Source organism: Manis javanica, chromosome 10, assembly GCF_040802235.1.
Source record: "Manis javanica isolate MJ-LG chromosome 10, MJ_LKY, whole genome shotgun sequence".
Taxonomy (NCBI): domain Eukaryota; kingdom Metazoa; phylum Chordata; class Mammalia; order Pholidota; family Manidae; genus Manis; species Manis javanica.
The window spans coordinates 86,844,363-86,868,632 of record NC_133165.1 but is presented as its reverse complement, the minus strand read 5'-3'; the positions used below and the strand labels follow the sequence as shown (position 1 = coordinate 86,868,632).

The 24,270-nt window shown below is 36.7% G+C and overlaps 1 protein-coding gene across 2 annotated transcripts in view; it reads left to right on the top strand.

The window, feature by feature from the left end:
* LOC140843613 (RNA ligase 1-like) overlaps positions 1 to 24,270 on the top strand; it is a 107,642-nt gene that overhangs the window by 62,017 nt on the left and 21,355 nt on the right. The window contains exons 2-6 of one of the 2 annotated variants that reach the window (XM_073213528.1): positions 4,244 to 4,361; positions 6,825 to 6,920; positions 7,612 to 7,728; positions 11,400 to 11,597; positions 12,651 to 22,503. In XM_073213528.1, the coding sequence (XP_073069629.1) occupies positions 4,244 to 4,361; positions 6,825 to 6,920; positions 7,612 to 7,728; positions 11,400 to 11,597; positions 12,651 to 12,655 (534 nt within the window). In that variant the 3' untranslated portion in view covers positions 12,656 to 22,503. Of the gene's footprint in view, positions 1 to 4,243; positions 4,362 to 6,824; positions 6,921 to 7,611; positions 7,729 to 11,399; positions 11,598 to 12,650; positions 22,504 to 24,270 lie in introns of those variants that run through there. The other variant, XM_073213527.1, reaches the window with a different exon arrangement.

The window sequence follows — 24,270 nt, the reverse complement described above, 5'->3', positions numbered from 1 at the left end:
TTTTAACAGTAGATAGTCTGTAGTCGCAAGATTTTGGAGCGCTGCAACTTGCACTTCTCCTAATTCTTGGTTGAGTTCTGACAGTATAGATCCAGTCAATTTTGTTGTTTTACTGTATGCACAGGCCAGCTTAGATATCTCCTTCTTCATTCCAATGGCAAGTCCAGGAACCGGAGGGATGAATGCAGCTACAACTGCAACAGCGCCAGGATCTTTGTTGAAGTTTTTTGATGATCATCTTCTGGAATGACTCTTCCAGAGAATGTTGATGTTGGAAGTTCTTCTTCATATCGTATCTTAATTCCTTTTCTGGGTAGCCAAATTAGGCTTTGATCCTCTGTATAAACACAAACAAACCCTTTGCCCACACTTTGATATGCCCTTTATATCATTGTGAAGAACTTATTGGAGATCACCACACAGAAACTGCTTTTTTTTTTTTTAAGAGAAAGGAATATTATCAGAAAAGTCCTACTTCATTTTTAAAAAATCATAATAAAATTTCAGTTTATACATTCCTCAGGAGCAAAGTTGTGGAGGTCTCAGACAGAGCTAACAAATGTTAGGCCTAGCGAATTAATATTTGAGTACCTGCCTTAATTGTTTTGCAGTTTTAGAAGTACTTTGGACCATGGATGAGAAGAGACAGTGTCCATTAAACTATTCAAAAAACAATAATTAGATGATGGCTTTTCAAGACTTAGAATAAAAAGGTCATGTACACATATTCATTTAGGAGAGATGTTTTTAAAGTGAGCTAATCTAAAGTGTTCATTTAAAGTGGCCAAATAGTCAGTTGTTTAAGGCATCTTTAAGACACTGCCTTAGGATGAATGAGAACCAAATTATCCCCGTCCATACTCATTATAGAAAAATAACATGGCTCTTAACCAAGGAGATGAGCAATTGCTTCAATGTTTGAGCTACCGTGTTTTGAACAAATGGTTTCTTAGCAAAACGTAGGGAGTTTCTTAAAAGGAAGTTTGTCGGAGCCCACTCTAATGTATCTCAAAGGAACAAGAGCAAGTATTACCTAGCTTGCAAAGAAAACATGAAACATACTCAGAAATGCCTAGCAAATTCTTATAATTAGAGCAAGTATCAGCTGAATTTTGTTTTCTTAGCACTGTCATTTGGTTTAGCAGTTATTTGCTTTTAAACTTGGAATGACAGCCATAGAGATTACACCTCTTTTTAAAATGTCCATTTGGGAATATTTAAATAAAGTCTCTTTCAAAAGTGTCCAAAATTTTTCTTAATTTGTTAGCAGGTTAAAATATAAATTGCAAAAAAGACTAATTGGCAGTTTTATATTGTCAGACAAAAGGTGCAAAACTTGATAATTACACTTAGTGCTTAAAGGTGACATACAACGGCAAATCAACTATTGAAAAGTGGCTTTCTGCAAGTGCCTTATTCTTGAAGATCACAGTGGGTGACTTAGCATTGCTGTGCTCCAACTCACCCACTTAATATGGATCACCTGATGTGTCTCAATTCTTCGAGCAGAAGCCCTAGAAATTGTCTTCAAACTGTCACAGTTTGCACATTTCAAATATGTCAATTTTATCTTACTTTAACCTGAGACAAAGTTACACATAAACTGCACAATGTGAATTGATACTGAATTATATTTTGTTACCAAAAAGTTTTGTCATAATCCCACCCTGAAATTATCAACTTATATGTACTTACTGAAACATGAAAAGGTGGATTTTAATAAAGGTACAGCTTTATAATATAATCTTTATTAAAGGTGAGATTTATAGTCCCAGTTTTAACTAATAGGAACCTTGGTGGATCAGTGTTCCTGGAAATATTGTAGGAAATATTAGGTCTACAAAAGATCAAATTATACTTTCTGAGGTATTCAACTATTTCCAAAATGAATAGATGATAAAGTAGTTCAATACATAATTCAGCTGGGCATGGTAGTTTCCTAGTCGGGAAATTAAATCCTCTTTCCTGCAGCACAGAAAGGTATCTGGGCAGAGGGAAAACAGCTGTCTGCTTAACACAAATGCATAGTGTTGAGGACTTGTTAGGGTGGAATTAGCCAGTGTGTGAAAGGTCATATATGTTCCTATGTTAGGTGCTTGGGATTCATCAAGGAACAAAATAAAGACTCCTGCTCTTATGGAACTTTCATTCTATAGGGAGGAGTCAGACAACAATAAATGTAGTAAACAAGTTAATTATATTTGAGAAAATTATAAGGGATATGGCAAAAAGAAAGTAGAGCAAAGCCAGGAAAATTATGTAGGGAGGAAGTAGGAAAGTTGACTACATATCAAATAGGGTGTGTGGGATAGACCTCATTTAAGAGTGATATCTGTGCAAGGCCTTGAAAACGTGAAGGAGTCAGCCCTGAAGATACTGGGAGAAGAGCACTTCCTGTGGAGGGGCAAGGGCACGCTATCCCAAGAGGTGCCACTTCAGCGTGCAGATTACAGGTTACAGAGAGCTGAAAACAGTCACAGCCCAAAAGACTCAGAAAGATACTTTGACCTCCCTCTTGCCACAGCAACAGCATAAAAAGGATTTACATGGAAGATCTGTTTTATCATAAATAATTACATTATAATGTGAACTAGGAGTGGTAGACAATTATTTTATCATAAATAATTACATTATAATATGAACTAGGAGTGGTAGAATATGCCGGGGTTCTTGTTTGTAGAGCTGAAGAATGAGCTCCGCAAACACTCAGGGTAGGAGAGCAAGGTAGAGGCTTTTATTTAGAGGTAAACTGAGAGGGCAGAACTCCTGGCTCACGCTGGGAGGGGACAAGAGAGTCTGGTTGGCTCATTGTCTAGGGGATTTATAGTTGGTTGAGGATTTTCAGGAATCTGGATGAAGGGTTAGGGGTACAGACTTGTACCATCTGCCCTGCCCCCAAGGTGTTCTGGGTTGTTGTCTGTTTGCTAGAGCTGTTTACAGTTGGGATTGCTTACCAAATTTGTCTTTTGCCTATGTTGCAGATTACTTGATTAGGATTAGAGAAGGGAAAACAGCACATAGGTACAATTAAAATAAACTGGGCCTTTTAGCAGGCTAAGGTAAATTTTACATTGTCATGATCTAATTGATATAGTGAAGTCATGCGTTAGGCTGAGATGCTGTTCTTTATTTTCAGAACACTCAAACATTCCAGGCCAAGTTGCTCCTGGCCTTTTGAGGTTTAACTGATTTCACTGAAGACGTCTATATACGTAGTATGGTATCTTTACCCAAGAGAATGAGTGTGACTTTGCATAATGCTTAACAAAGAAATTCCATAAGGACTTCTTTGCACATTGTTACATTGTTCTGACTGTAATTATCTTGCTCTGCTTTCTCTCCGGAGACTGTCACCCTACTCTGCTAAACCCACAGTCCCTGTCTCATATTCACTAAAAACCCTGGGTCCCAGTGTTTCTGTGTGGCCCAGAAACACTTGTTTACTACACATTTACTCTTTCATATTTCCATGAATTGCCTCCTTTTCCCTTTGATGTCTCAGACCCCCACCTCCTCTAGTCCTTAGCTCAGGATGACAAATACACCTCATTTTGCCTCACTGCCTTTAGAATCTCATGTCTGTAGATTCTCTTTATGAATGTAATTAAATTTGATTTTCTCCTGTTAATCTGTCTGTGTGTAAAATGGCAATATTTCCAGAATCTCTTGCCTGGCTTTAGTGCATCTCCATATTAATAGGTGTTTCCAAAGGGGGGAGGGAAGTAGTTCATCTCCATTTCAATAGGTGATTACAAGGGGGAGTGAGGGCATATCTGGACCAGAAAGGTTGGGTGGGGTCCTTTTCTTGCTGCCAGTTGTGAGAGACGGGCAAGCAAAAGTGGATGGCTGCTTGTAAGAAATAAATGGGTTTCTCCCACTATATTTCTCCCTTTGACTGATTTCGGCTTCAAAGGTAATTTGCCCCAGGCTGGGAACATATCTTCCCCCCAGAGACAGTGAACAGCTGTGCTAGGTAAGGACATGGTTTCTGGTGTCAAGCTCCTTGTGGTGGATAAAGAAACATGTGAATAGTTACAAATCTGTGTGGGAAAATAGGTACTGAGGTGATAGTTTAGAAGGGAGGGGGTGATGGGTGAGAACTTCACAGAAATAATTTTGAATTGTCTTAAAGGATAAACAGGAGATGACTCATAGAACTACTAAAATCAAGACCATTCTGGGTGAATGTGTGTGCAGCCACAGAAGCTGTGTATCTTAAACCAATTCTCTCTCTTTTTTTCAGCCATTTAAAGTTTTGGCAACTGAAACTGTAAGTCAAAAGGCATTAGATGCAGATATACACAGTGCAATTCCAACAGAAAAAGTGGATGGAACATGTTGTTATGTTATTACCTACAGAGGTAAAAATAAAACTGTACTACAAATTTTACTTATATTTCTTTAATCTATAAACTATATATATTTGAAGTGGGGCATTTGTTCTTCATAAACCCTTGAAAATGTAAGTGTAATAGCAAAATAATAAAGTCATGTTTGTTATAATTTACTTATTTATAATATTGTTATTTTCTCAGGGGAGGAAAGGAAGGTAACTATCATTTACTTGATACTCATTAAGAGGCAGACTGACTTTATTTGTTATCTCTAATAGCACCATAAACCTCTCTATTTCACAGATGTGGAAACCGAGGTTTAGAGAACTTAAACAATTTGTCCAAGACCATATAATTAATGAGTGGCTGAGCTGCTAATAGAACCTAGGTTTGTCTGACCCTGGAGCTTCTTCTTACTCCACTGATCCCAGTGCTGATTCCATTGTTTTCTTTCACTGTTGGCGGTGTCTATAATTCATTTCTTTTTAATGTGCCTTAAAAAAGGTAGAAATTAAAATGGGAATTGTCAGCAAATATAAATGTTAGGGAGAAAATACTATAAAAAGAGAGAAATAATCTTTGTGATTTTTCTGTGAAATAACCTCTGAATTCTAGCAGGAGAAACAGAGTAGTTAAATGAAAATCAAATGCATTCCTCTTACTAAGAAATCTCTTCTGAAATGCACGTTTTCATTTTTAATTATAAAATACATGACAAAATTTACCATCTTAACTATTTGTAAGTGTACAGTTTAGTATAGTAGTGTGTACAGTTGACATTGCATTTCCCCCTCCTAGCCCTTGACAACCACCATTCTGTCTTGTCCCTGTGATTTTAGCTCCTTTGGATATCTCACATAAGTGAAGTTATATAGTATTTGTCATTTTGGGACTGGCTAGATGAATCACTTAGCATATTGTCTTCAAGTTTCATCCATTTTGTAGTACATGTCAGAGTTCTCTTCCTTTTTAAGGCTGAGTAGTATTCCATACATGATGTTTGTATATACCAGACAATTTCATGTATATACCCTGCAGCCATCAATGTATGCTTGGGCTGCTTCCACCTTTTGGCTATTGTGAGCAATGCTGCTATGAACACAGTATATAAATATCTCTGAGACCCTGCTTTTAGTTCTTTTTGTTATAAATCTGGAAGTGGAACTGCTGAATCCTATGGTAATCCTATTTGTAATTTTTTGAGAAACTGGAACACCTACTGTTTCCATAGTAGCCTCACCATTTAACAACAGTGTACAAAAGTTCCTACCAACAGTATACAAGAGGTCTAATTTCACCACATTCTCACCAACACATTTTTGTTGTTGTTGTTGATAATAACCATTTAAATGGGTATCAGTGAAATAAGTTTTTTACATTTACTAGTAAAAAGAGCAAGAGGTCCATTCAACCAGAAATGCAGAGTATAATTTTAACCTGGTTATTTATTGGGATAGCTAATTAGTAATACAGAAGGTCTAAACCAAACTAAAAATCAATAATTATTTAGTCTCTGATTCATATATTTGAAAAAAGTATAAGAAAATTTTTAGGCTTTTATATTTATATTAAGAAATGTCATTGTGCATCGTTATGTGTGATTATGTATAATGGTGGCAGTTGAACAGGATTGCCTTGTCAGGGCCCAAAATGGCAATGCTAGCAAATCCTGCTTATTACACTACACAATATAGCAAGGGCATTAACGTAAGGATGTGTACTGCAGCCACAGTCTATCTCAGCAGAGGGTCTAAGTGAGGCCAGCTGAAGTTCCTTTTGTCACCCCACCCTCAAGGTCCTGCAGGACACATTTTCTCCAATCAGGACCCACTGTGTGCAAGGAACACCTTGGAAATGGGATCCATTATGGAGTCTCACCTGGAGATTTGTTATCTTCTTGCTAAGTAACCAGCCTCAAAAGCAGAACTTCCAGGGTACTCACTGAGACCAAGTGCAACTCATTAGTCTTAGTTACCAGTAAAGAATGCAGGTACATTGCCCTGAAACTTCTCAGATCTTTGATTATAATGCATCGCTATTACTAGTGTTTCATGCCTTGATCAGGGGTCAAAGCTATGCAGGACAGTCCAGCCTAATTCCAGGTTTTTGGTAATTAACCCTTCTAGCATGTAGTTACATTTTAGGGAAGGTGTGAATGCAAGCATCTGGTTAGGATTCCATTTAGTAGAGAGGTAACTTTAGTTTCTCCAGTGCTAGTTACTCATAAAACATGGTTGTGGAATGTCCTTATGAAGGGGTAACTTACTTATTTTTTATTTCATCCCCATCATCCTTTAAAAAAAGATTTCAAGTCTCCCTACATCATCAGGTACCCCTAGGTAGGATATATCTGTTAGACTTCCCTGCCTTCTACAGTTACTTCCTTAGATGATCCCACTGTTCATTGACAAATTTCATACTGAAATGTCTTTCAAGATAAGTTTTATTGTTTTCATCTTGAACTTTTCTATCCTTTTATTATTTTTTTAGGTCAGCCATATCTTTGGGCTTGGCTAGATAGAAAGCCTAACAAACAAGCTGAGAAAAGATTTAAAAATTTTCTATGTTCGAAACAAAACTCAAAAGGTTAGTGAGTCTTTTTTTTTAAGCTTTTCATGATTTAAGTAAGCAGTAATTTTTGGCTTATTTCTTGTTACGGTATTTCTTACATCTTTTATACAATGTAAGCACCTTGGGAAAAGAAAATTACAATTGAGTATCTTAATATATAAAAGAATATTCTTGAAAAATATTTTAAGTTGTGTTCCTAACATTTCTGTGACTTTTTATTACATTATGTTTATTAAGACTACAAATTATTATTTATGTATTCTAATGAGCAACACATTTTGGTTTTGTGTGCCTAAGAGACAAATATAATTTACATTAGGCACAAATCTCAAAGCATTATTAATGTTTTTATTACATTAAAATGTCTCAATATTATATAAGGTGATATAAGTCATCATTGTACGTCCGCTTATTCATATATATGTGTTTTTATTTGTAGTGACTCAAAAAGCCATCATAAATCTACATATACTGGGACGTTGCAACTTTAGTTACACTGTTGTCCACTATTTACAGAGAGTGGTGAGCTAAAAATTGAAAATTTGAAGTGTTAGTATCCTGACCCTGAGAAGTATAGTTACATAATGAATGAAGAATAATTATATACCTGTACAATAGGGTTTGTTAGCTGTTCCCACTTTTAATTTGTTCAGTATTTTATATTTTTTAAAGTGTTGCCACATGTAAGATTATTTAACTCTTTTAGAATTTTTTTGGAATATTGAGGAGGACTTCAAACCTGTTCCAGAGTGCTGGATCCCAGCGAAGGAAATAGAACAATTAAATGGGAATCCCATGCCTGATGAAAATGGACACATTCCTGGTATCATGAAAATGCTTCTAAAATGCAGTTTTGTGTATAATAGTATAAAGAACAAAAGAGCCATTCAGTCAGAAATTACAGAATTTAATTTTAATCTGGTTCTTCATTATATTTATCTATATAGCACAAAATTTCTGAGTCTGTTAAGTTTAACAATATATACTAACGATGTATTCATATCAAGAATGTTCTCTTGGGTTTATAATCTTTTCTAAGAAGTGCCATTAACTACCTGTAGTCTGTAGAAATTAGTTAAGCATTGTGGGAGTAGTATATGTGTAGTTTTTGCAAAGATCTTAGAAGACTTTCTCAATAAAGGGAGGTGAACATAGGTGTCTCCCACAGAGTTTTTCTGGGGATGGGAAAATTTTTGCAAAAGTGTGCTGAGTAGGATACCCCAGATTAAGGTTCAGTACAACAGGGGTGCCCTGAGTACCTGTAATACTCAAAATACTTATAGGTTCTAGTAATAAAAAAATGAAGATCAGAACAGTTATCCTTGATGATGTTTTAGACTTTAGGGGAAATCCACCACTAATAGTAGTATGATTTAAGAACTAAAAGGAAAAGGGACTGGGGAGGATGGGTGGGTAGGGAGGGATAAGGGGGGGGAGAAATAGGGGGGTATTAAGATTAGCATGCATAGGGGGGGTGGGAGAAAGGGGAGGGCTGTACAACACAGAGAAGACAAGTAGTGATTCTACAACATTTTGCTATGCTGATGGACAGTGACTGTAAAGGGGTATATAGGGGGGACCTGGTATAGGGGTGAGCCTAGTAAACAAAGTATTCGTCATGTAAGTGTAGATTAATGATAAAAAAAAAAAAAGCAGTTCCTGTGTGGAGACCTCCAGTGAGTTCTACACAATGATATAAAGGGTATATAAAAGTGTAGGCAAAGTGTCTGTTTGTGTTTATACAGAGGATCAAAGCCTAATTTGGCTACCCCGAAAATGAACTAAGATACGGTATGAAAAAGAACTTCCAACATCAGCACTCTCGGGAAGACTCATGCCAGAAGATGATCATCAAAAAAACCCCAACAAAGATCCATGCACTGCTACAGGTGTAGATGCACTCATCGCACCAGTTCCTGGACTTGCCATGGGAATGAAGAAGGAGATATCTAAGCTGGCCTGAGCATACAGTAAAACAACAAATTTGAGTGGATCTATACTGTTGGAACTCAACCAAGAATTAGGAGAAGTGCAAATTGTAGCACTCCAAAATCTTACAACTACAGACTATTTACTGTTAAAAGAATATATGAGATGTGACAGTCCCCAGGAATGGGCTCTTTTAATTTGTCTGATTTCTCTCAGACTGTTCAAGTTCAGTTGGACAATATCCACCATATCATAGATAAGTTTTCACAAATGCCTAGGGTGCCTAACTGGTTTCCTTGGTTTCACTGGAGATGGCTGGTAATTACAGGTATGCTTTGGTTACGTAACTGTATTCTGATTATGTTAATGTGTGCGCGCAATTTAATTAGTAGTTTAAAACCTATACATGCTGAAGTTACTCTATAAGAAGATATGTCAAAGAAATAATCAATCTTCCCAGGTTTTCTTCCGCCTGCTACTTCTATAGCTTTTCTTCTTCCTTCCTAATTACAACCCTTAAATAGAATTCATGCCACATATCGAATTTACTGAGTATCATAATTCTTCCAAGTGGTAAAGACACCTCAAGACAAATGCTGGGCATAGAAGCCACAGGGCATAAATATGCAAAGAAGTAAAAAGCTAACCTTTTCAAACAATAAGGCTTCTCTCTCACTTACCAACTGAACATTTCCCTGTATGGCCCTGGAAGATGACTGGTTAGCCAGAGACAGGTAAGATTTCTCAAGGGAGGAACAACCTAAGACAGGCACAGTCTCAGGGGGCCCATCAGGTGAGAAATTGGGGATCAACAGAGGTGAGGCTTAGAACCTCACCCCCCCTGTTTTGAGAGAAATCTTTCTGCATCCGTGGATGTTTTATTGCCCTTGACTAGCTTGGAGTAACACTTAGTCTACAGGCACACACCTGATCATCTGCATTTGCTCTCTTACAACACTAAACTATGTTTTCTACCTTTATCTTGTATCTACCTACCACTTCAGCATTTTATTAAAAATAATAATAATAAAGAGAAATGTGGTATCCACATATAAATCAAGTATAAAAGTCAAATGAATATTCATATTTGAACTGTTTATAGTTCATAATGCATGAGCAAAATCGAAAGCTTCTGTGATGACTGCCCTTGTAATGTTCACCATGTAACTTATTCACTATGTAAGAATTTGTACTCCATGTAAGAACTTGTTCGTTATGCTTCAGAAGATTGGAGACTAATGAAAATTAGGCTTGGGGTGGATTAATGATAGTGCATTGAGCATTGACCCCCCTATACAGAATTTTATTGTTGTTAACAACCATTTGATCAATAAATATGAGATGCCCTCACAAAAAAATATATATATATACACTTCCAATTGTAAAATAAATAAGTAACCGGGATGTAATGTATAGTATAAGGAATATAGTCAAAATATTGTAACAACTTGGTATGGTGATAGCTGGTACCTAGAATTATCATGTATATAAATGTGGAATCACTGTGTTGTACACCTGAAACTAATGTAATACTGTGTGTCAACTACCCTTCAATAAAAAATAATTATCTAAAAAAAAAAAAAAGAACTAAAAGGGAAGAATACACAGAGTACAGTTGGATAGAAGAGGAAGAATTCTAGTCTGACCTGCGGTGGTTAGAAGAGGCTTCTAGGCAGAGTGAGTGTCTGTCCTGAAGCTTAAGAGCCAGAAGTTACCAGCAAGGAAGAGGGAAGGTCGGTTATGTGGTCCTCTGGAAATATTAGGTAATGCTTCATTGTGGCTGGAATGTTGAGGCTATATGACATTTGAAGACACTGAAATGTTGAGGATGAAGTTTGGAATCTACTCAGATCTTACAGGGATATTAGTATTCCATCTAAAGATGTTTGAAGTTTATCCTGAAGGTGATTATTAGGGATACAGCAAAATGGAATTAAAATTTTTGAAATAGAACTATGGGGTGGGTTTCATTGGAGACTTGTAGACCAGACTCGTAGACCAGGTTATCGTAGTAATCTGGGTGAGTAATGAAGGCCAAAAGTGATGATGGGCACAGTGGTACATGTGCCCTAGTTTGTCTGTTTTGGGGTAGAGGGAAGGATTCTCTTCTGGCAACAGGAGTTAGCAGAGGAATTGCAATAACATTCAATAAATGTGGAATCAGTAAGTTGTGCAGTAAATGTTGGAGCAATGAATTGTAGAGCACTTACTGCATATGTCTGTTCCTGAAACTGGAGAGAAGGAAGAGAGATAAATTAAAGAAGGTTTTAATGCTTTGTCTTGGAATGGTGCTCAGTTCTTACTGGAAAGCTGAATTTTCTGGTAAAGGAGTGTTGGGTGCTCTGTAGTAAATAAGTAAACAGGTTAATTCCTCAGCAGAATAAAAAAGAACATTATTAAAAAATCATGATTAAGAAGGTAGTAAAACTTACGATTTTATAAGTGGTATCTCTGTTTGATAGGATATCCAGAAAATTGGAAAATGTACAACAAAAATAAAGATGACTTTGTCACAATCCAAAGAAAAACAGTGTAGTAAAAGCACTTTTTTCCTTAAAATGATAGGTTGGGTACCAGTGGAGAAAACCAGTAAACAGTATTGCTGGCATTCCTCTGTAGTTAACTGTGAGTTTGAAATCGCCCTGGTGCTGAAGCATCATCCTGATGAGCCTGGTCTTCTGGAAATGACTGCAGTGCCGCTGTCTGATCTCTTAGAACAGACACTGGAGCTTATAGGAACAAACGTTAATGGAAATTCATGTGGTAAGTAAAGCCTTTTCCTTGGTCGTTGTAATAACAGTGATTTATAAAGAGAACTTTCTAGGTTCAATTTAAAAACACAGACTAAAAACAAGACTGATCAATTTGAGTTATATAGCTTCCTAGGATTATAACCATTTTTAGTAATTTTATGTACTTGGAGAAATTTACACATAATTCTTAACATTTCCCTAACAGGCTGATATTAGTCCCTCATTCTTTGCTGTATTATATTACACTACTATTTTATGAAACGTAATTAAGGGTAGTTTCTTGTTGCTTTTTAAGATGGTGAATTGAGTTGAATGACAATCATGATGTGCTTTTCATGGCTAGATAATTTAGCATTAATTAAGAGCTATGAGTAAAGTAAATAAAGAATTGGCAGTGAATACAATATCAAACATCAAAATGTATAGGATGGATTGAGTCCATGTCCTGAGTGTGCTATGGGGCACATTGTTGTCAGGGATGCAGAGACACCCAAGGATATTAAAGCTGGAATAGGGAAATGTTATATGGAGATCGGGAGCCTACTGACTTGACTGGCTCGTGGAAAAGAAGCTAGGGTAGTGAATATACAGGGTCTCAGAGACAGGCGTGGCTTTGGGCAAACGTTAAGTCATAGTTGAATGTGGCTGTTGGTGTAGAGCAGGGGTTGGGCAGACTTTTTCTTTAAAAGGCCAGATAGTAAACATTTAGGTTTTTGTGGGCCTAACCTCTGTAATAGGCTATAGGCAGTTCTTAAATGAATGGGTGTGGCTGTGTTCCATTGAAACTTAAAAAAAAAAAACAGGCATGTGGCTGGATTTGGCCTGAAGGTCATGGCTTGACCCCCTGGTGTTACTGAGGACACGAAGGTGAATTTTAGATTTAATGGATAAGGTACCACTTCGAAGTGAGAGCACTTGTAGTATCTCTCTCTTCAAGGAAATCAGCTAAACTGTTTGGTAGATTTATTCTTAGTTATTTTCAAAGGCTTTTTTATTTGGAGAGGTAAATGTTGTCATTCTTTTTGAAACTTGTATGGCTAATGGCAAATTTTTACCATTTAAGGTTAGGAAGCAAGAAGCATCTGTTACATCTTCTTATACCACATGGAGCATTTCAAATAAGAAACCTACCTGGCTTGAAGCACAGTGATCTGTTGTCCTGGTTTGAAGGTTGCAGAGAGGGTAAAATTGAAGGAATAGTATGGCATTGCAATGATGGCTGTTTAGTCAAGGTAATGGCAGAAAACAGCTTGTGGGATTATGTTGTCTTATGTTCCTAAAATAAAGTAGAAACGGCACTAAAATACTCTATACAAATTGCAGTAATTCTGACATGCAGTGAAGAAATTTAATTTCCTCTCACATGCCACTGTCCTTTGTATGATGAAATCATGTTTCCCAGTGTGTATTCATTCTCTGGTGCACTGATTCTTCTAGATGTGCTTCAGAATTAACATGATAAAAATACCTGGAAAACCCTGCATACTGCATAACCCCTTCTCAGAAATTCATGTGGCACGTTATTGCTCTCTGAGACATTCTGTACCAACTTAGTTGAACTCATTATTTCCCAAACTTGCTTAACTGTAGAACTTATGGAGTTAAAAAGTGCTAAGGTAACAGGTAAATATATACAGAATGAATTATTTTACACTTTGTGCCCTTTTTGTCTCCCGGAATTGTCTATTTGATTTCTCATAGGTTCTTGAAATCTGTAATGTTCAAAACTAGACCTACTTACACCAACTCCCTAACTCCAACAGTTCACTGAAACCAAAAACTTTGATATCATTTTTAACTTCTCTCTATTACTTCATATATCCAGTGACCAGTTATGAAGTGTACATCAGTTGAACCTGTGCACTTTTGTACAACCAATTGGCTGTTTAATTTTAAGTCAAGATTTAAGCTTGAATTATTACCCTCCTAAATTGAGAATGTTACTTCCCTGATTAAGACTGTTAAATGACGCCAAGATTTTCCTGTTCAACTTTCCAAAACTGCTCTCTTCCCCCATCTCTCTCTTAAACACACCCATGGTGTGTATATTGTAAGCATACGTAGTACAGTCAAAGCAAAAATCACTATTCTATCACGTGACATTTCCTTTGGTTAGAATGCCTCTCTGAGCACATTCTTCAATTGGCTAGCCTCTGTACTAAGCAACAGACTCTTTATGCATTAAATATTTATGGAGCCCCTGATTATGTTCCTGGCATGTTTCCAGGTGCTGGAAATACAGAGTCAACAAAACAATGTCTCTGCCTTCATGAAGCTCACATTCTAATGGGGTAGACAATAAACAAGAAAATATGTAATATGTCAGGAGGAGAACAGCTGTGAAAAAACAAGGGTAAGATAAAATAGAGCCTTACATAGTGCCTGGCAGATGGTAGGCACTCAAATATTTGTAGATGAATGAAGATAACATAGGCTAAAGCATTTTCTCTTTTCAGGTCCACCGCCATCATCTTGGTTTGTGCTGGCCAATCCCAGATACTTATCTGAATTCACAACCAGTTATAATCAACATGAACCTGAACAAATATGTTTATGCCTTTGATACTAAGTGTTTATTTAATTATTTTTCAAAAATAGATTATCAGAAATTTAGTAGGCTGAAAGATATAATACTTGATATATAAACTGGAAATGCCATTAAAAACCAGCTTTATTGTTATATTTGAATCTTCAATACCCTGCATGTTCAAAAGATAAAAATGGCTCACGGTTCCTAATTATTCAGTGCCTAATATAGCAATATGTCTTCCAGCATTTGAAGAAATGAATTCCCCAGTTGCAAATATCTATTCAAAATTTTATTTAGAATCAACGAATGAATTTTACTTTGGACTTGAAAATATAATAGTAAGCTCTCTAGTTTGTACAAAGGTTGGATTCTATCTATCATAAGAGGGTAGGAGTTAAAAGACAACAATTAAACCAACAATTTTAGATAATTTATTTTCAAAATTAAATAGTTAAAGCTGAATTTAATCTTATATATTGAATAAAACATGGCTCAACTTCACAACATATATATAAATGATTTGAGAATCTTAACACATGTAAGTATATATAAAACTCCAATTTTAAAATCATTTTTTACCCTCATACCAAAAAACTTCAAACACAAACATACAGAAATGCATCATAGCTTATTGCCTGTTTGATAAACCATAAATTACTCTAAAAGTCTTCAAAAATATACTTTTCTAATATGTTAAAAATATCACATAGTTTTATGTACTAAAACTTCCAATTTAGGTAAAAGTACAAGGTATTGGGAAGGAATGTAGCTCAGAGACTTGCTTGACTTCCAGGTTGAATTTTAACTTAATGGGGAAATAAGTAGGACTTTCTTCTTCATCTTCCAGCTGTTCAGAAGCAGCAACAGGACTAGTTAATTCAACTCCAAACTGTTCAGAAACTTTTTACAACTTCTCTTCCAAAAGAATGTTTTTTTCACTTCTTCTTTGTAATTATACTTTAGATCTTTGATTTCTTGAAAAAATGAAGGATCAAAATTTTCCAGTTCTTTCTTCAGCTTTTTTACTTCCTCCTAATAGAAACATACAATCTTGAAAAGCTGTGTCGAGGAATATAATATATTTTCTAGATTTGAACGAAGGAGATTTAGTTACAAACATGAAAGCCAAAGTAACCTGAATGGTCAAATATAAAGGCAGAAGTATGTCCTTAAGATTTTGTTCTTAAGGCCTCATTGCACAGTATAACTCACTTAACTTGTTAACTGTCAAATCAAATTATTTGTTAGTTATGTCCTAGTCTTTGACTAAAATTTATCAACTCTTAAATTACAGGGGATTGACTCTTTCTTTAAGGAAGTACTTACTCCCAATGTAGCAACCAAAAAACTTGGCTATTCACAATGTTGAAGTTATTTTGGTTAAAATTCCTTGGTTTATATTTTCTTCATAAATATCTAATTTTTAATGAATAATGGTCAAATTCTTATAAGCATATTTATGATCAGGGAAACTGTAGGGCTTCTGCCTGGAAAAGAGGCGTCTTGTAAAGAGACAATTTGAGCTTTAATGACCACTTAGAATGGTCACTAGTCAATTCTCAAATTCATGCTCCTCTGTTTAGATTCTTAGATAAAAGATAGCAAATATCTTTCTTTAAAGGAGCTATTCCTGAAAAGTATTTCAAAATAATCACTGTTCTCAATGTGATTCCAAAATTACAAGTTGTTGATGAGCTGTATCTGTGACAATGAAAAAATTAATTTACCCTTTAATTCTATTTGTTTTGTCTAAGTTTCTTTTGGTAGCTCTTAAGAAATATTTATTTTTAACACAGATGAATATAATGAACTTGGCAATATCAAGGTCAGGTATAAGATGCATTTTTAGGATACATACTTAAAACTCAGATTACCATCATAGAACTAGTTTTCAAAAAACATAGTGCTATAATAGATATAATTAAATATCTAATTACCATGAAGTGCTGCTTTTCTAGATCTGAGGTTTTGAGCTGTGTTTCTAGATCTTTTACCTTTTCTTTAGTTGATAAGGATCTGCCAAAAAAATTAAAATCAGACTTAGCCCTTTCCCAATCTGATAAAGGATTTGTTTAAGAGAATAAGGGAAAAACTCAATGGCACCAGAGCCTGGAAAACATGGCATTTTATGGCTGAAACACTTTTCAGGCTGTGAATCCTGTATGCTATCCGGTATTATAATTCCACGGCAGACAAGGACGAGGCATCTGGTAGGTACCAGAAGCACAGAGTCAGGTTAACTCTTTATGTGGAAGAAGCTATTTTCCAGAGAAAACTTCTACAGACAAGAAAATTTGTTAGGTACCAGAAGTACAACAGAAGCACACCTGGCCTGTGAAAATACGCCGGTGAAATGCTTCTGTTCCCAAGAGCACTGGCTATTCCATGTCGGTACACTTAACAGTGTAATTACTATGTAAAAATATTCTGAATTGGTGGTTAACACAAAGATGAATAAAACCTGCTGACTTTGGTAGGAAACACAAGTATACAACTATAGCACAAGGACTTCAATTTACCATAGTTAACACATGTCTAATATAACAAGAATCAATGGGCAATAGGACTAATTGCCATCTTTGCTAGAAACTTATATTTTCTTTAAATACTACATATGATGTGTCTTGTGGTCACATTTTACAGCCACTGAAGGGTAAAATTGTTTGAATAGTGCTAGTTAGAGAAAATACTGGACAACCAATGCACTTTCATGAATGGGACAGGAAGCACATTCTATTAAGGTGCCCTTGGAACAGTTTCCTCCCTAATTATAAGTCGGAGACAGGAAATTTTTTCCATATCCTCCCTTATGCGAATGGAGTCAGAACTCACCTTCCTTTGGAAGGCAGAGCAAAACCATACTTTTCAAAGCTCTCTTCACCTTTGTAGAAAGTGTTGATTTTTTTACACAGTTGGTTCACTCTCACTGGGATGCTATATATAGTGAGTTGATTGTCTTAGTGGGACGCTACATGTTACACAGATTGGTAGGGAAATAATGCAGTAAAAGTATTTACTGTGCATCGCACTTTACAAAAGTTAGCTTAGTGAAAACTTGTATTTGAATAGTGCCTTAGAATTTGCAAAATAGTTTTGGTTTGATTCTGGGCTTTAACAATAGTTTAAATATGATAGGATCCTTATCTCCTAGAAGACGATGAGGGTTCAGAAATTCCCTCTCAGGAAACTGAGGTTTAGAAAGAACTTGCATAATGTCAACAGCATTAACAGGTGGAGGGCACTGTATCTAGTAAGATGAAGCTGGCAGCCCCAGGACTGTTGAGAGGTTTATGTATGCGGCAATGCAGTGCAGTGGACAGCAGGGAAAGGCAAGCAGTGTTGGAGTTTCATAGATCTAGGTTTCATCCTGCCTCTGCCACTTCCTGGCTGCAGTGACCTTGGGGACAGGATACTTAACCTCTTTGAATCTGTTTATGGAGTCAGTGATACCCACCATACAGACTTATAATCATTAAAATGTAAAATGCTTGTAAAGCACTAAGCATAGTGTCTGGTACAACTCATACAGCATAGTCTTAATACAAAAGAGCAACAGGACTGTGTGGTAGGATACTGAAAAAGCTATATGAAAATAGTCAAAAACTGTAATATACAAATATAAATTGGTATTAATTGTTTGGGATAGAATTTGGCATTTCCATCAAGCTATCAAATATACATACAAATAACTGATTCTCATTTGCAGTTCTGTTCTAGAAAGTCAACATGAACAATGACTAGGTGACGGGTCATTTCTCTTAGAACACATACACATATATCTCACATAGATTATAATCTTAAATCCTGGAAACATTTCATCTTAGTAGCTTATACGTTCTTTTACAAAAGAGAAAACGAAGTTGAGAAGTGTCAAGTGACTTCTGAGGCTGCACTGCTAACAAGTGTCAGAGCAGGGATCTAAATCCGTCCAGTTGGCCCCCAAACCGGAGTTTCTTGGCTCTTTATGGCACTGCCCCCTACTGTTTCCTTTCTCTGATCACCTCTGTATGAAAGCTGGACAAGCGCAGAACCTGTTGGAGTTCATTTGTTAAGTGTGGGTCATAACTTAATTTTTCGCTGCTCTGTATCTCTGCAAAAGCACCATGAGTACTGACTTGGAGGTTATGAGTAAGTTTTAGTGAGTAGGAGAATTTGCAAGTACAGAATCTGCAAATAATGGGGATCAACTTCATTTTGTGTGTGTAGATATATATATACACATGCATTAAGTCTATATGTATACACATACATACAGGAGTCATTACTTCTGAATGCAAATGGGAGGGAATAGAAGAACAGACTGACTTTGTAAAAGGAAAAAATATAGGCAAGATGACTTACGTAGTTTTTAAATTATCAACAAGATGACAGTAACATTTAGAAGATAATGTTCAGAGGGCTTAAAAGGGCCTGTACTTAGAAACTGGAAGCAACAGACCTAATATTAAATATGTAACATCCATATGGAACACAAGGAGCAAAAACACTTGGAATAGTTGCTACTCAATATTACAAACAGCTCAATTTATTGTTGCATGGAGGAAACATTTCTAAAAACTTACATTAGAGATTTGGTTTTCTAGGAAGATAGTTACCAAAAATCTGAACAAACAAAAAAGGCAAACCTTAATTCAAAATCTTGGGTAAGTAAACTTTCCATTATTAGTTATAAAATACACTTACCAGGTATGGTGCTTTCAGCTCCACTTTGGTTTTTATTAACTTCTATCTGATGGATTAACTCTGCTGTTTCTTTCTCCAGCTGACTTAGCAAGCCTAGAACACAGTGGTGATGTGTTGAAACAAAAGCACAGACATTGCTCCGTGAACTATATGGGCATTTCTAAAGAACTGTATGATGTACAGTGCTTAGGACTTGCTTATATTTATAAAGGTAAACATTTATTCATTTATCATCACTGCTGCAGTGCTACCATTCTCAGAGGTCATGAAATCAAAATTCTTCATGTTTTTCTTAAAATCTGACCTGATGTCATTTTGAAGAGCAGTTTTCCTACCGGAGGAGTCTCTTGAGAGTATGTTACACAGACCCTCGCAGTGAAGAATTGTTTTTCTCTCTTTCATTATTTTGTACCTCTGGAAAGCTAATGTCTGATATATTCTATGCTGTTAAAATTTAAACTGAATTACAAGCTTGACACCCGTATTAGGATTTGGCTTGCCCTTTTTTTGTATCTATGATGTAGAAGAATGGCATAAGAATAAAAATAGGCTGATAAGCTATTTGGCAGCAAGGTTAAAAAATCCTCATCATCTCTAGACATAACAAACCTGGTTATATTAAAAGATAATTAAGGGAAAAAAAGCAGGTGAACAGATAATGTGCCTAAGAACTTGAAGCTTCCGCCGAAGACTTTGTTCTGTCTCATCACCTTCAGGAATATGTTTGAGAATCTCAATCTTTGGGCACAATGAAAAGTCGGAAGACAAAGTTGACATGGAAATGTATGAGGTTTTATAAAGATACACATTTTGAATAAAGCAAAACATTAAACATGAGCACACATTTATGGTGTTCTGTTCATTATTCGTTTAACAGTTATTAAGTAACTGCTCGTGTTAGGCTTGTCTGAGGCATAGAGGATACAACATGTGAAAGAGGAAACCAGATGCCAGATCATGAAAACAGCCTTTAAATTTCATTCTGGGATAATTAGGGAACCAATGGAAGGTTCTAAGAACGGGACTGCTGTGATTTTCTTTGTTTTGTTTGCTTGGCAATTACGTGAAGAATAGACTGAGTCAGGGAGAAGGTGAAACAAGGCAAGAGTAGGAGCCGGGAGACCAGTTAGGAAAATTTGCAATAGTTCAGATGTGAGAGAATAGCTTGGCCTCGACTGGCAGTGTTAGAGGTGCTGAGACGTGGTCACATTCGGGACATTTTGAAAATAGAGCTGAGATGATACAATAAAAAAGATGTGGGGTATGAGAGAAAGAAAGGAATTAATGACCCACGGTTTTTGGTTTAAACAAATGGGTGAATAGTGGCGCCACTCTTAGACGGGCCACCTGGGGAAGAGTTAATAGTTCATTTTTACCTTCAAAAGACAGTACCAAGAAGTGGCTTGACATACAACGGATTGTCTTACCATGTGAAAAAACAAAAAACCGAAAACAAAACTGCATTACTTGCCTGGTGCTCGAGGTCTTCAGTATATTTCTTAACTTTTTGTTCCCTTTCTGTTGCTTATTTACAAGCTGTTTAAGATCAGTAAGGCTATGGTGGTTTTTTTGCAATATCAGTTTCCAATTTTTTCAACTTGGCTTCATACATTCTGAAAGTATAAAAAAAAGATAGAGACATGGAAAAAAAATTTTCTCATTGATTTAAAAGCTAGTTCAAATTATTTCATTAAAAATAATGAAAAATATCTTGTCATATTGTTTCTTCTAGTCAAATCTTCTGTGAGTATTTATTTAGCACTAGGTGACAAAGGATGAATATCCCTAGTTAACAGGTACATTGAAATAGAGGATTTAGATGTTTCCCAGGGATGGAGCCTGAATTTGATCAGCTCAATTTAAATACTAAAATTAATGCCTTTTTCAGTCACAAAAAGCAGAAAGGAAAATTCATCAGAATATCAAATACTATATTATTGGATATTCTTAGGAATATAAACACTACAAACTAAAGCATTTCACAGACACATACATACACACAAACATACCAAAAAAGGAGGCATCCAAGTAGAAAAAAAAAACAGGGCACTGCTGGAAGGCGAATAAGAACATGCCAAAGGATGGGTGAGAGAAAGAGCATGTGATGAGAGAGGAACAAAGCTTGTAAAATTGGAATAGATTTGTAATTCTGAAAGAAATGACCAACAGTTCAAAAAAACCCAGACCCCAAAAGAAATTTTATAACATTGTGCCAAAATGGTTTTATAGCACATCATACCTAAAGGGAGACAACAACTAAAATATTGAAACTTTTCCAGAGACAAGAAAAAGAACACTTTGGTAACAAAATCAGGTAAGGGTAGTACAAGGAAGGAAAATTATCTTAATGCAAGCTTTTGATAAGTCTTAGAAACTTAGAAGGCAATGATCTTAGCCTGACAAACACTGCCAAAGCGGTGGAGCATGAGAAGTGGTTCACTCCTTTCTCATTCAGTTCCCTGCTCAAATGCCACCCAGTCAGAGAACCTCTCTCTCTGATGTCTCAGCAGTCAGTATAAGGCCTGACAAAATAGATACCATTAATTTGTTGAGTAAAGTATAAGGCAACTATAATGATTTCAGCATGAGGAAAACGTAGTGTGTCATGAGTCCCAGAAGCGATCTCCAAACCACTTCACTGAGCTGGCTATGAGATCCCAGCTGCAGACCTAAGCAATTTTTTGGTGGATTTAGGGAAGCTTGATGCCAAGGATCAGAGTTAGTCTTCTGTCCAGTGGATTCCACTAGGACTTGTCTTTTTCAAAGGGGTTTACCAAAGGCTTACTTTATGCTCACTACCTGTACAATTTGCAGCTTAAAAACCAATCTAAAAGGCAAAGACATCTTCAATTATGGTTAAATATCAACCACCCTCTCAAATGTTCATAAACTTTATAAACACTATCACATTAATAACCTTGTCTGCATCTTCAGAGCCCTTTTTAGAAAGTAGGACAGGGATTATCATTTCCACAGTTAAAAAAAACTTGGGCTCACAAAAGAGATGTAATTTACTTAAGGTCCCAGTGAGAATTAGGTATTTCTAAGCCATGAAAGCTCCCAGGTTCTCTGAAAGAACTTCGGCCAAGTAGGCCTTTTAGAAATACATTGAAATTAAAGGATGGTGTCTGGTGTGCAGTAAGTACTGAATAGGTATCTGCTGAATGAATACATCCAGAAATCTTTTGAGTCCATATGTGACTGTAGAAGGAAATAAAGGACCAACCAAGAAATCAGCTGTGATAGCAATGCTGGTTGAGAGCCTCTCTGGGGTCCAAGCAAGCAAAAGTGACTCCTTTTCCCCTTTATACTATCACACATGCTATTTCACCAAACCCTCGCACTTGCCCTCTGGTAGAAGTGAGAGAGGGCTGCAGGGGGAACGAGTGGATCCTCAGTGCTCTTAGTAAGGTATTAAGATAGGAACCAAGGACCCTTCTCTAGGACTGCCTGGCCACCCGGGCTGCCCTCTGATCTACTTGGACAGCCTTCCCTTTGGCTGACAGGCAAGCGCAGTGCAGCAGGCCCACTGTGGGCCTTGCTGTAGCCTCGGTGCTGTGGCTCCTGTCCTAGTTGTATTGACGGTGACCACCTATCCACCTCTCATCAAGTCCATTCTAATCAGCAGGTAGACATCAAAGGGGAAACTGGAAATATGTGGACATGAGGAACTCTGTTAATATGGTAAGATAAAGATGACTGCCTTTCCAAATAGGGCCAGCAGGTGTTACTTCATACAGGATAACTTTAACGGGAAAGGACATGGCACAATCTCCTTGCTCTCTGGCTTCTATACTCCTTGAAGCAGCTGCTGAGCAGTCTGGAAATGAGAATGACACCAAAGCCTTTTACTGACATCAGAGTCATGTTAACCTACTTGTGATAGTGGCAGTGAATGTATGAATGCTTACTCGTGAATTCCCATCACCCCTTTCATAGCCACAGTTTATGGGAAAGGCAGTCACATGTATTTGTAGAAATGGCTCATGGGGTGGAGAAAATCTAGTGCCAGAACACAGAGGCCAGGAAGACACTAGAGCTGTTGCTGAATTCATCCGTCGGGACTCTTTGAAGAACATGTTGCCCAGAATGTAACTGCCAATTGCAGCACGGCCCAGATCTAGTATGGCGCGGGTTGTGACGAGACAGCTTAACTGTACCTGGCTGATACTTGAGGTAGAAAATGAACACAATGAAGAAGTCGAGTTGTAGCTGGAAAAAAAGAGCAGGTAGGAGAAGCTGGGCACCATCAGTCCAAGCTTATGGCTGACAGCAGCTTCGTGCTGCCCACCCAGCTCTAACGCCCAGAGCCCAGCCTCTGCTCTGCTCTGTCCCGTGCCCTGCCACCTAAGTTCCTTAGACATTTTAAGGAAGGTAAAGACTTTGATGATGCGAGGAAAGGAAAAATCACCAACCAAACAGTTCATCAGGAAAGAGCTAAGTTAATCAGAACAGTGTCATAGTCTTTTCAAAACAATAATGGCAGGATTAGATCTGATTCAGCTTTGTGCGAGTTTAAACTATTTGTTCCTACCTTGTAACAACACTAGATTTCCAGCTCTTGCTGTCAGCACCTTCAAGCTGTGTACTTCTGCGTTCTGCTGACTGTAACCTCTTACAGTCAGTCATCTTCTGTAGAGTTGGACTGTCATCTTCTCATTCAATATCTCTATTCCTGGCTATCCGCAGGTTCTCTGCAGCTTCAGTTTCCTATCATTAGGAGCCAATCAGTGTACTATGGTGAAACATAATACTCTCATAGGTGCAATATATTCAAAATTATTGCTAGAAATTAGAAAACAAAAATAAACTCTAAATGCTGATTAAAACTGCAATAAAAATCTAACATTTCCTTTACTCTAAAACAGCAATATGATATTAGAACCACCAATCATGTAAATGAGGATAGAAAAATATATTTATAAGTATTTTACTCTAGTAGTTATTTTAAGTTTGTCATTTGGTTTCTTTACATTAGTCATCTTTGTAATATTTATAGAATAATGAGAGAGATAGTTTGTCTTTACACATTTCAAAATGTTTTGACTCTAAAACTTGAGAGACCTATCCATAAACATAAACTATGTGTAAGTATCATAAATTATTGCCACTATTAAACATCCATATCCAAAGCAAAGTATCACTCTGGCGTCACAGTATACTATACTATTGTATAGTAACTAGTTTAAAAATATTAATTTCAATTTATTCACTGCATCATCCATATAAATACCTCTACCCACTACCCATTGTCTGGGGCAAGGAATATATTTTTGCCAGTTAAATAGAAAGGAATCTTACTGTTTAATAAAACAGTTTCACATACTCCTTTCTGTACATCAAACATTGCTCTAAGTCATGTGCACCAATATTACCTCACTTCCCGATGTTACAGATGAGGACATGGGGGGATGGAGAGGGGCTAGCAGCTGACCCTAGTTCCCACAGCTGACAAGTAACAGAGCTAGGA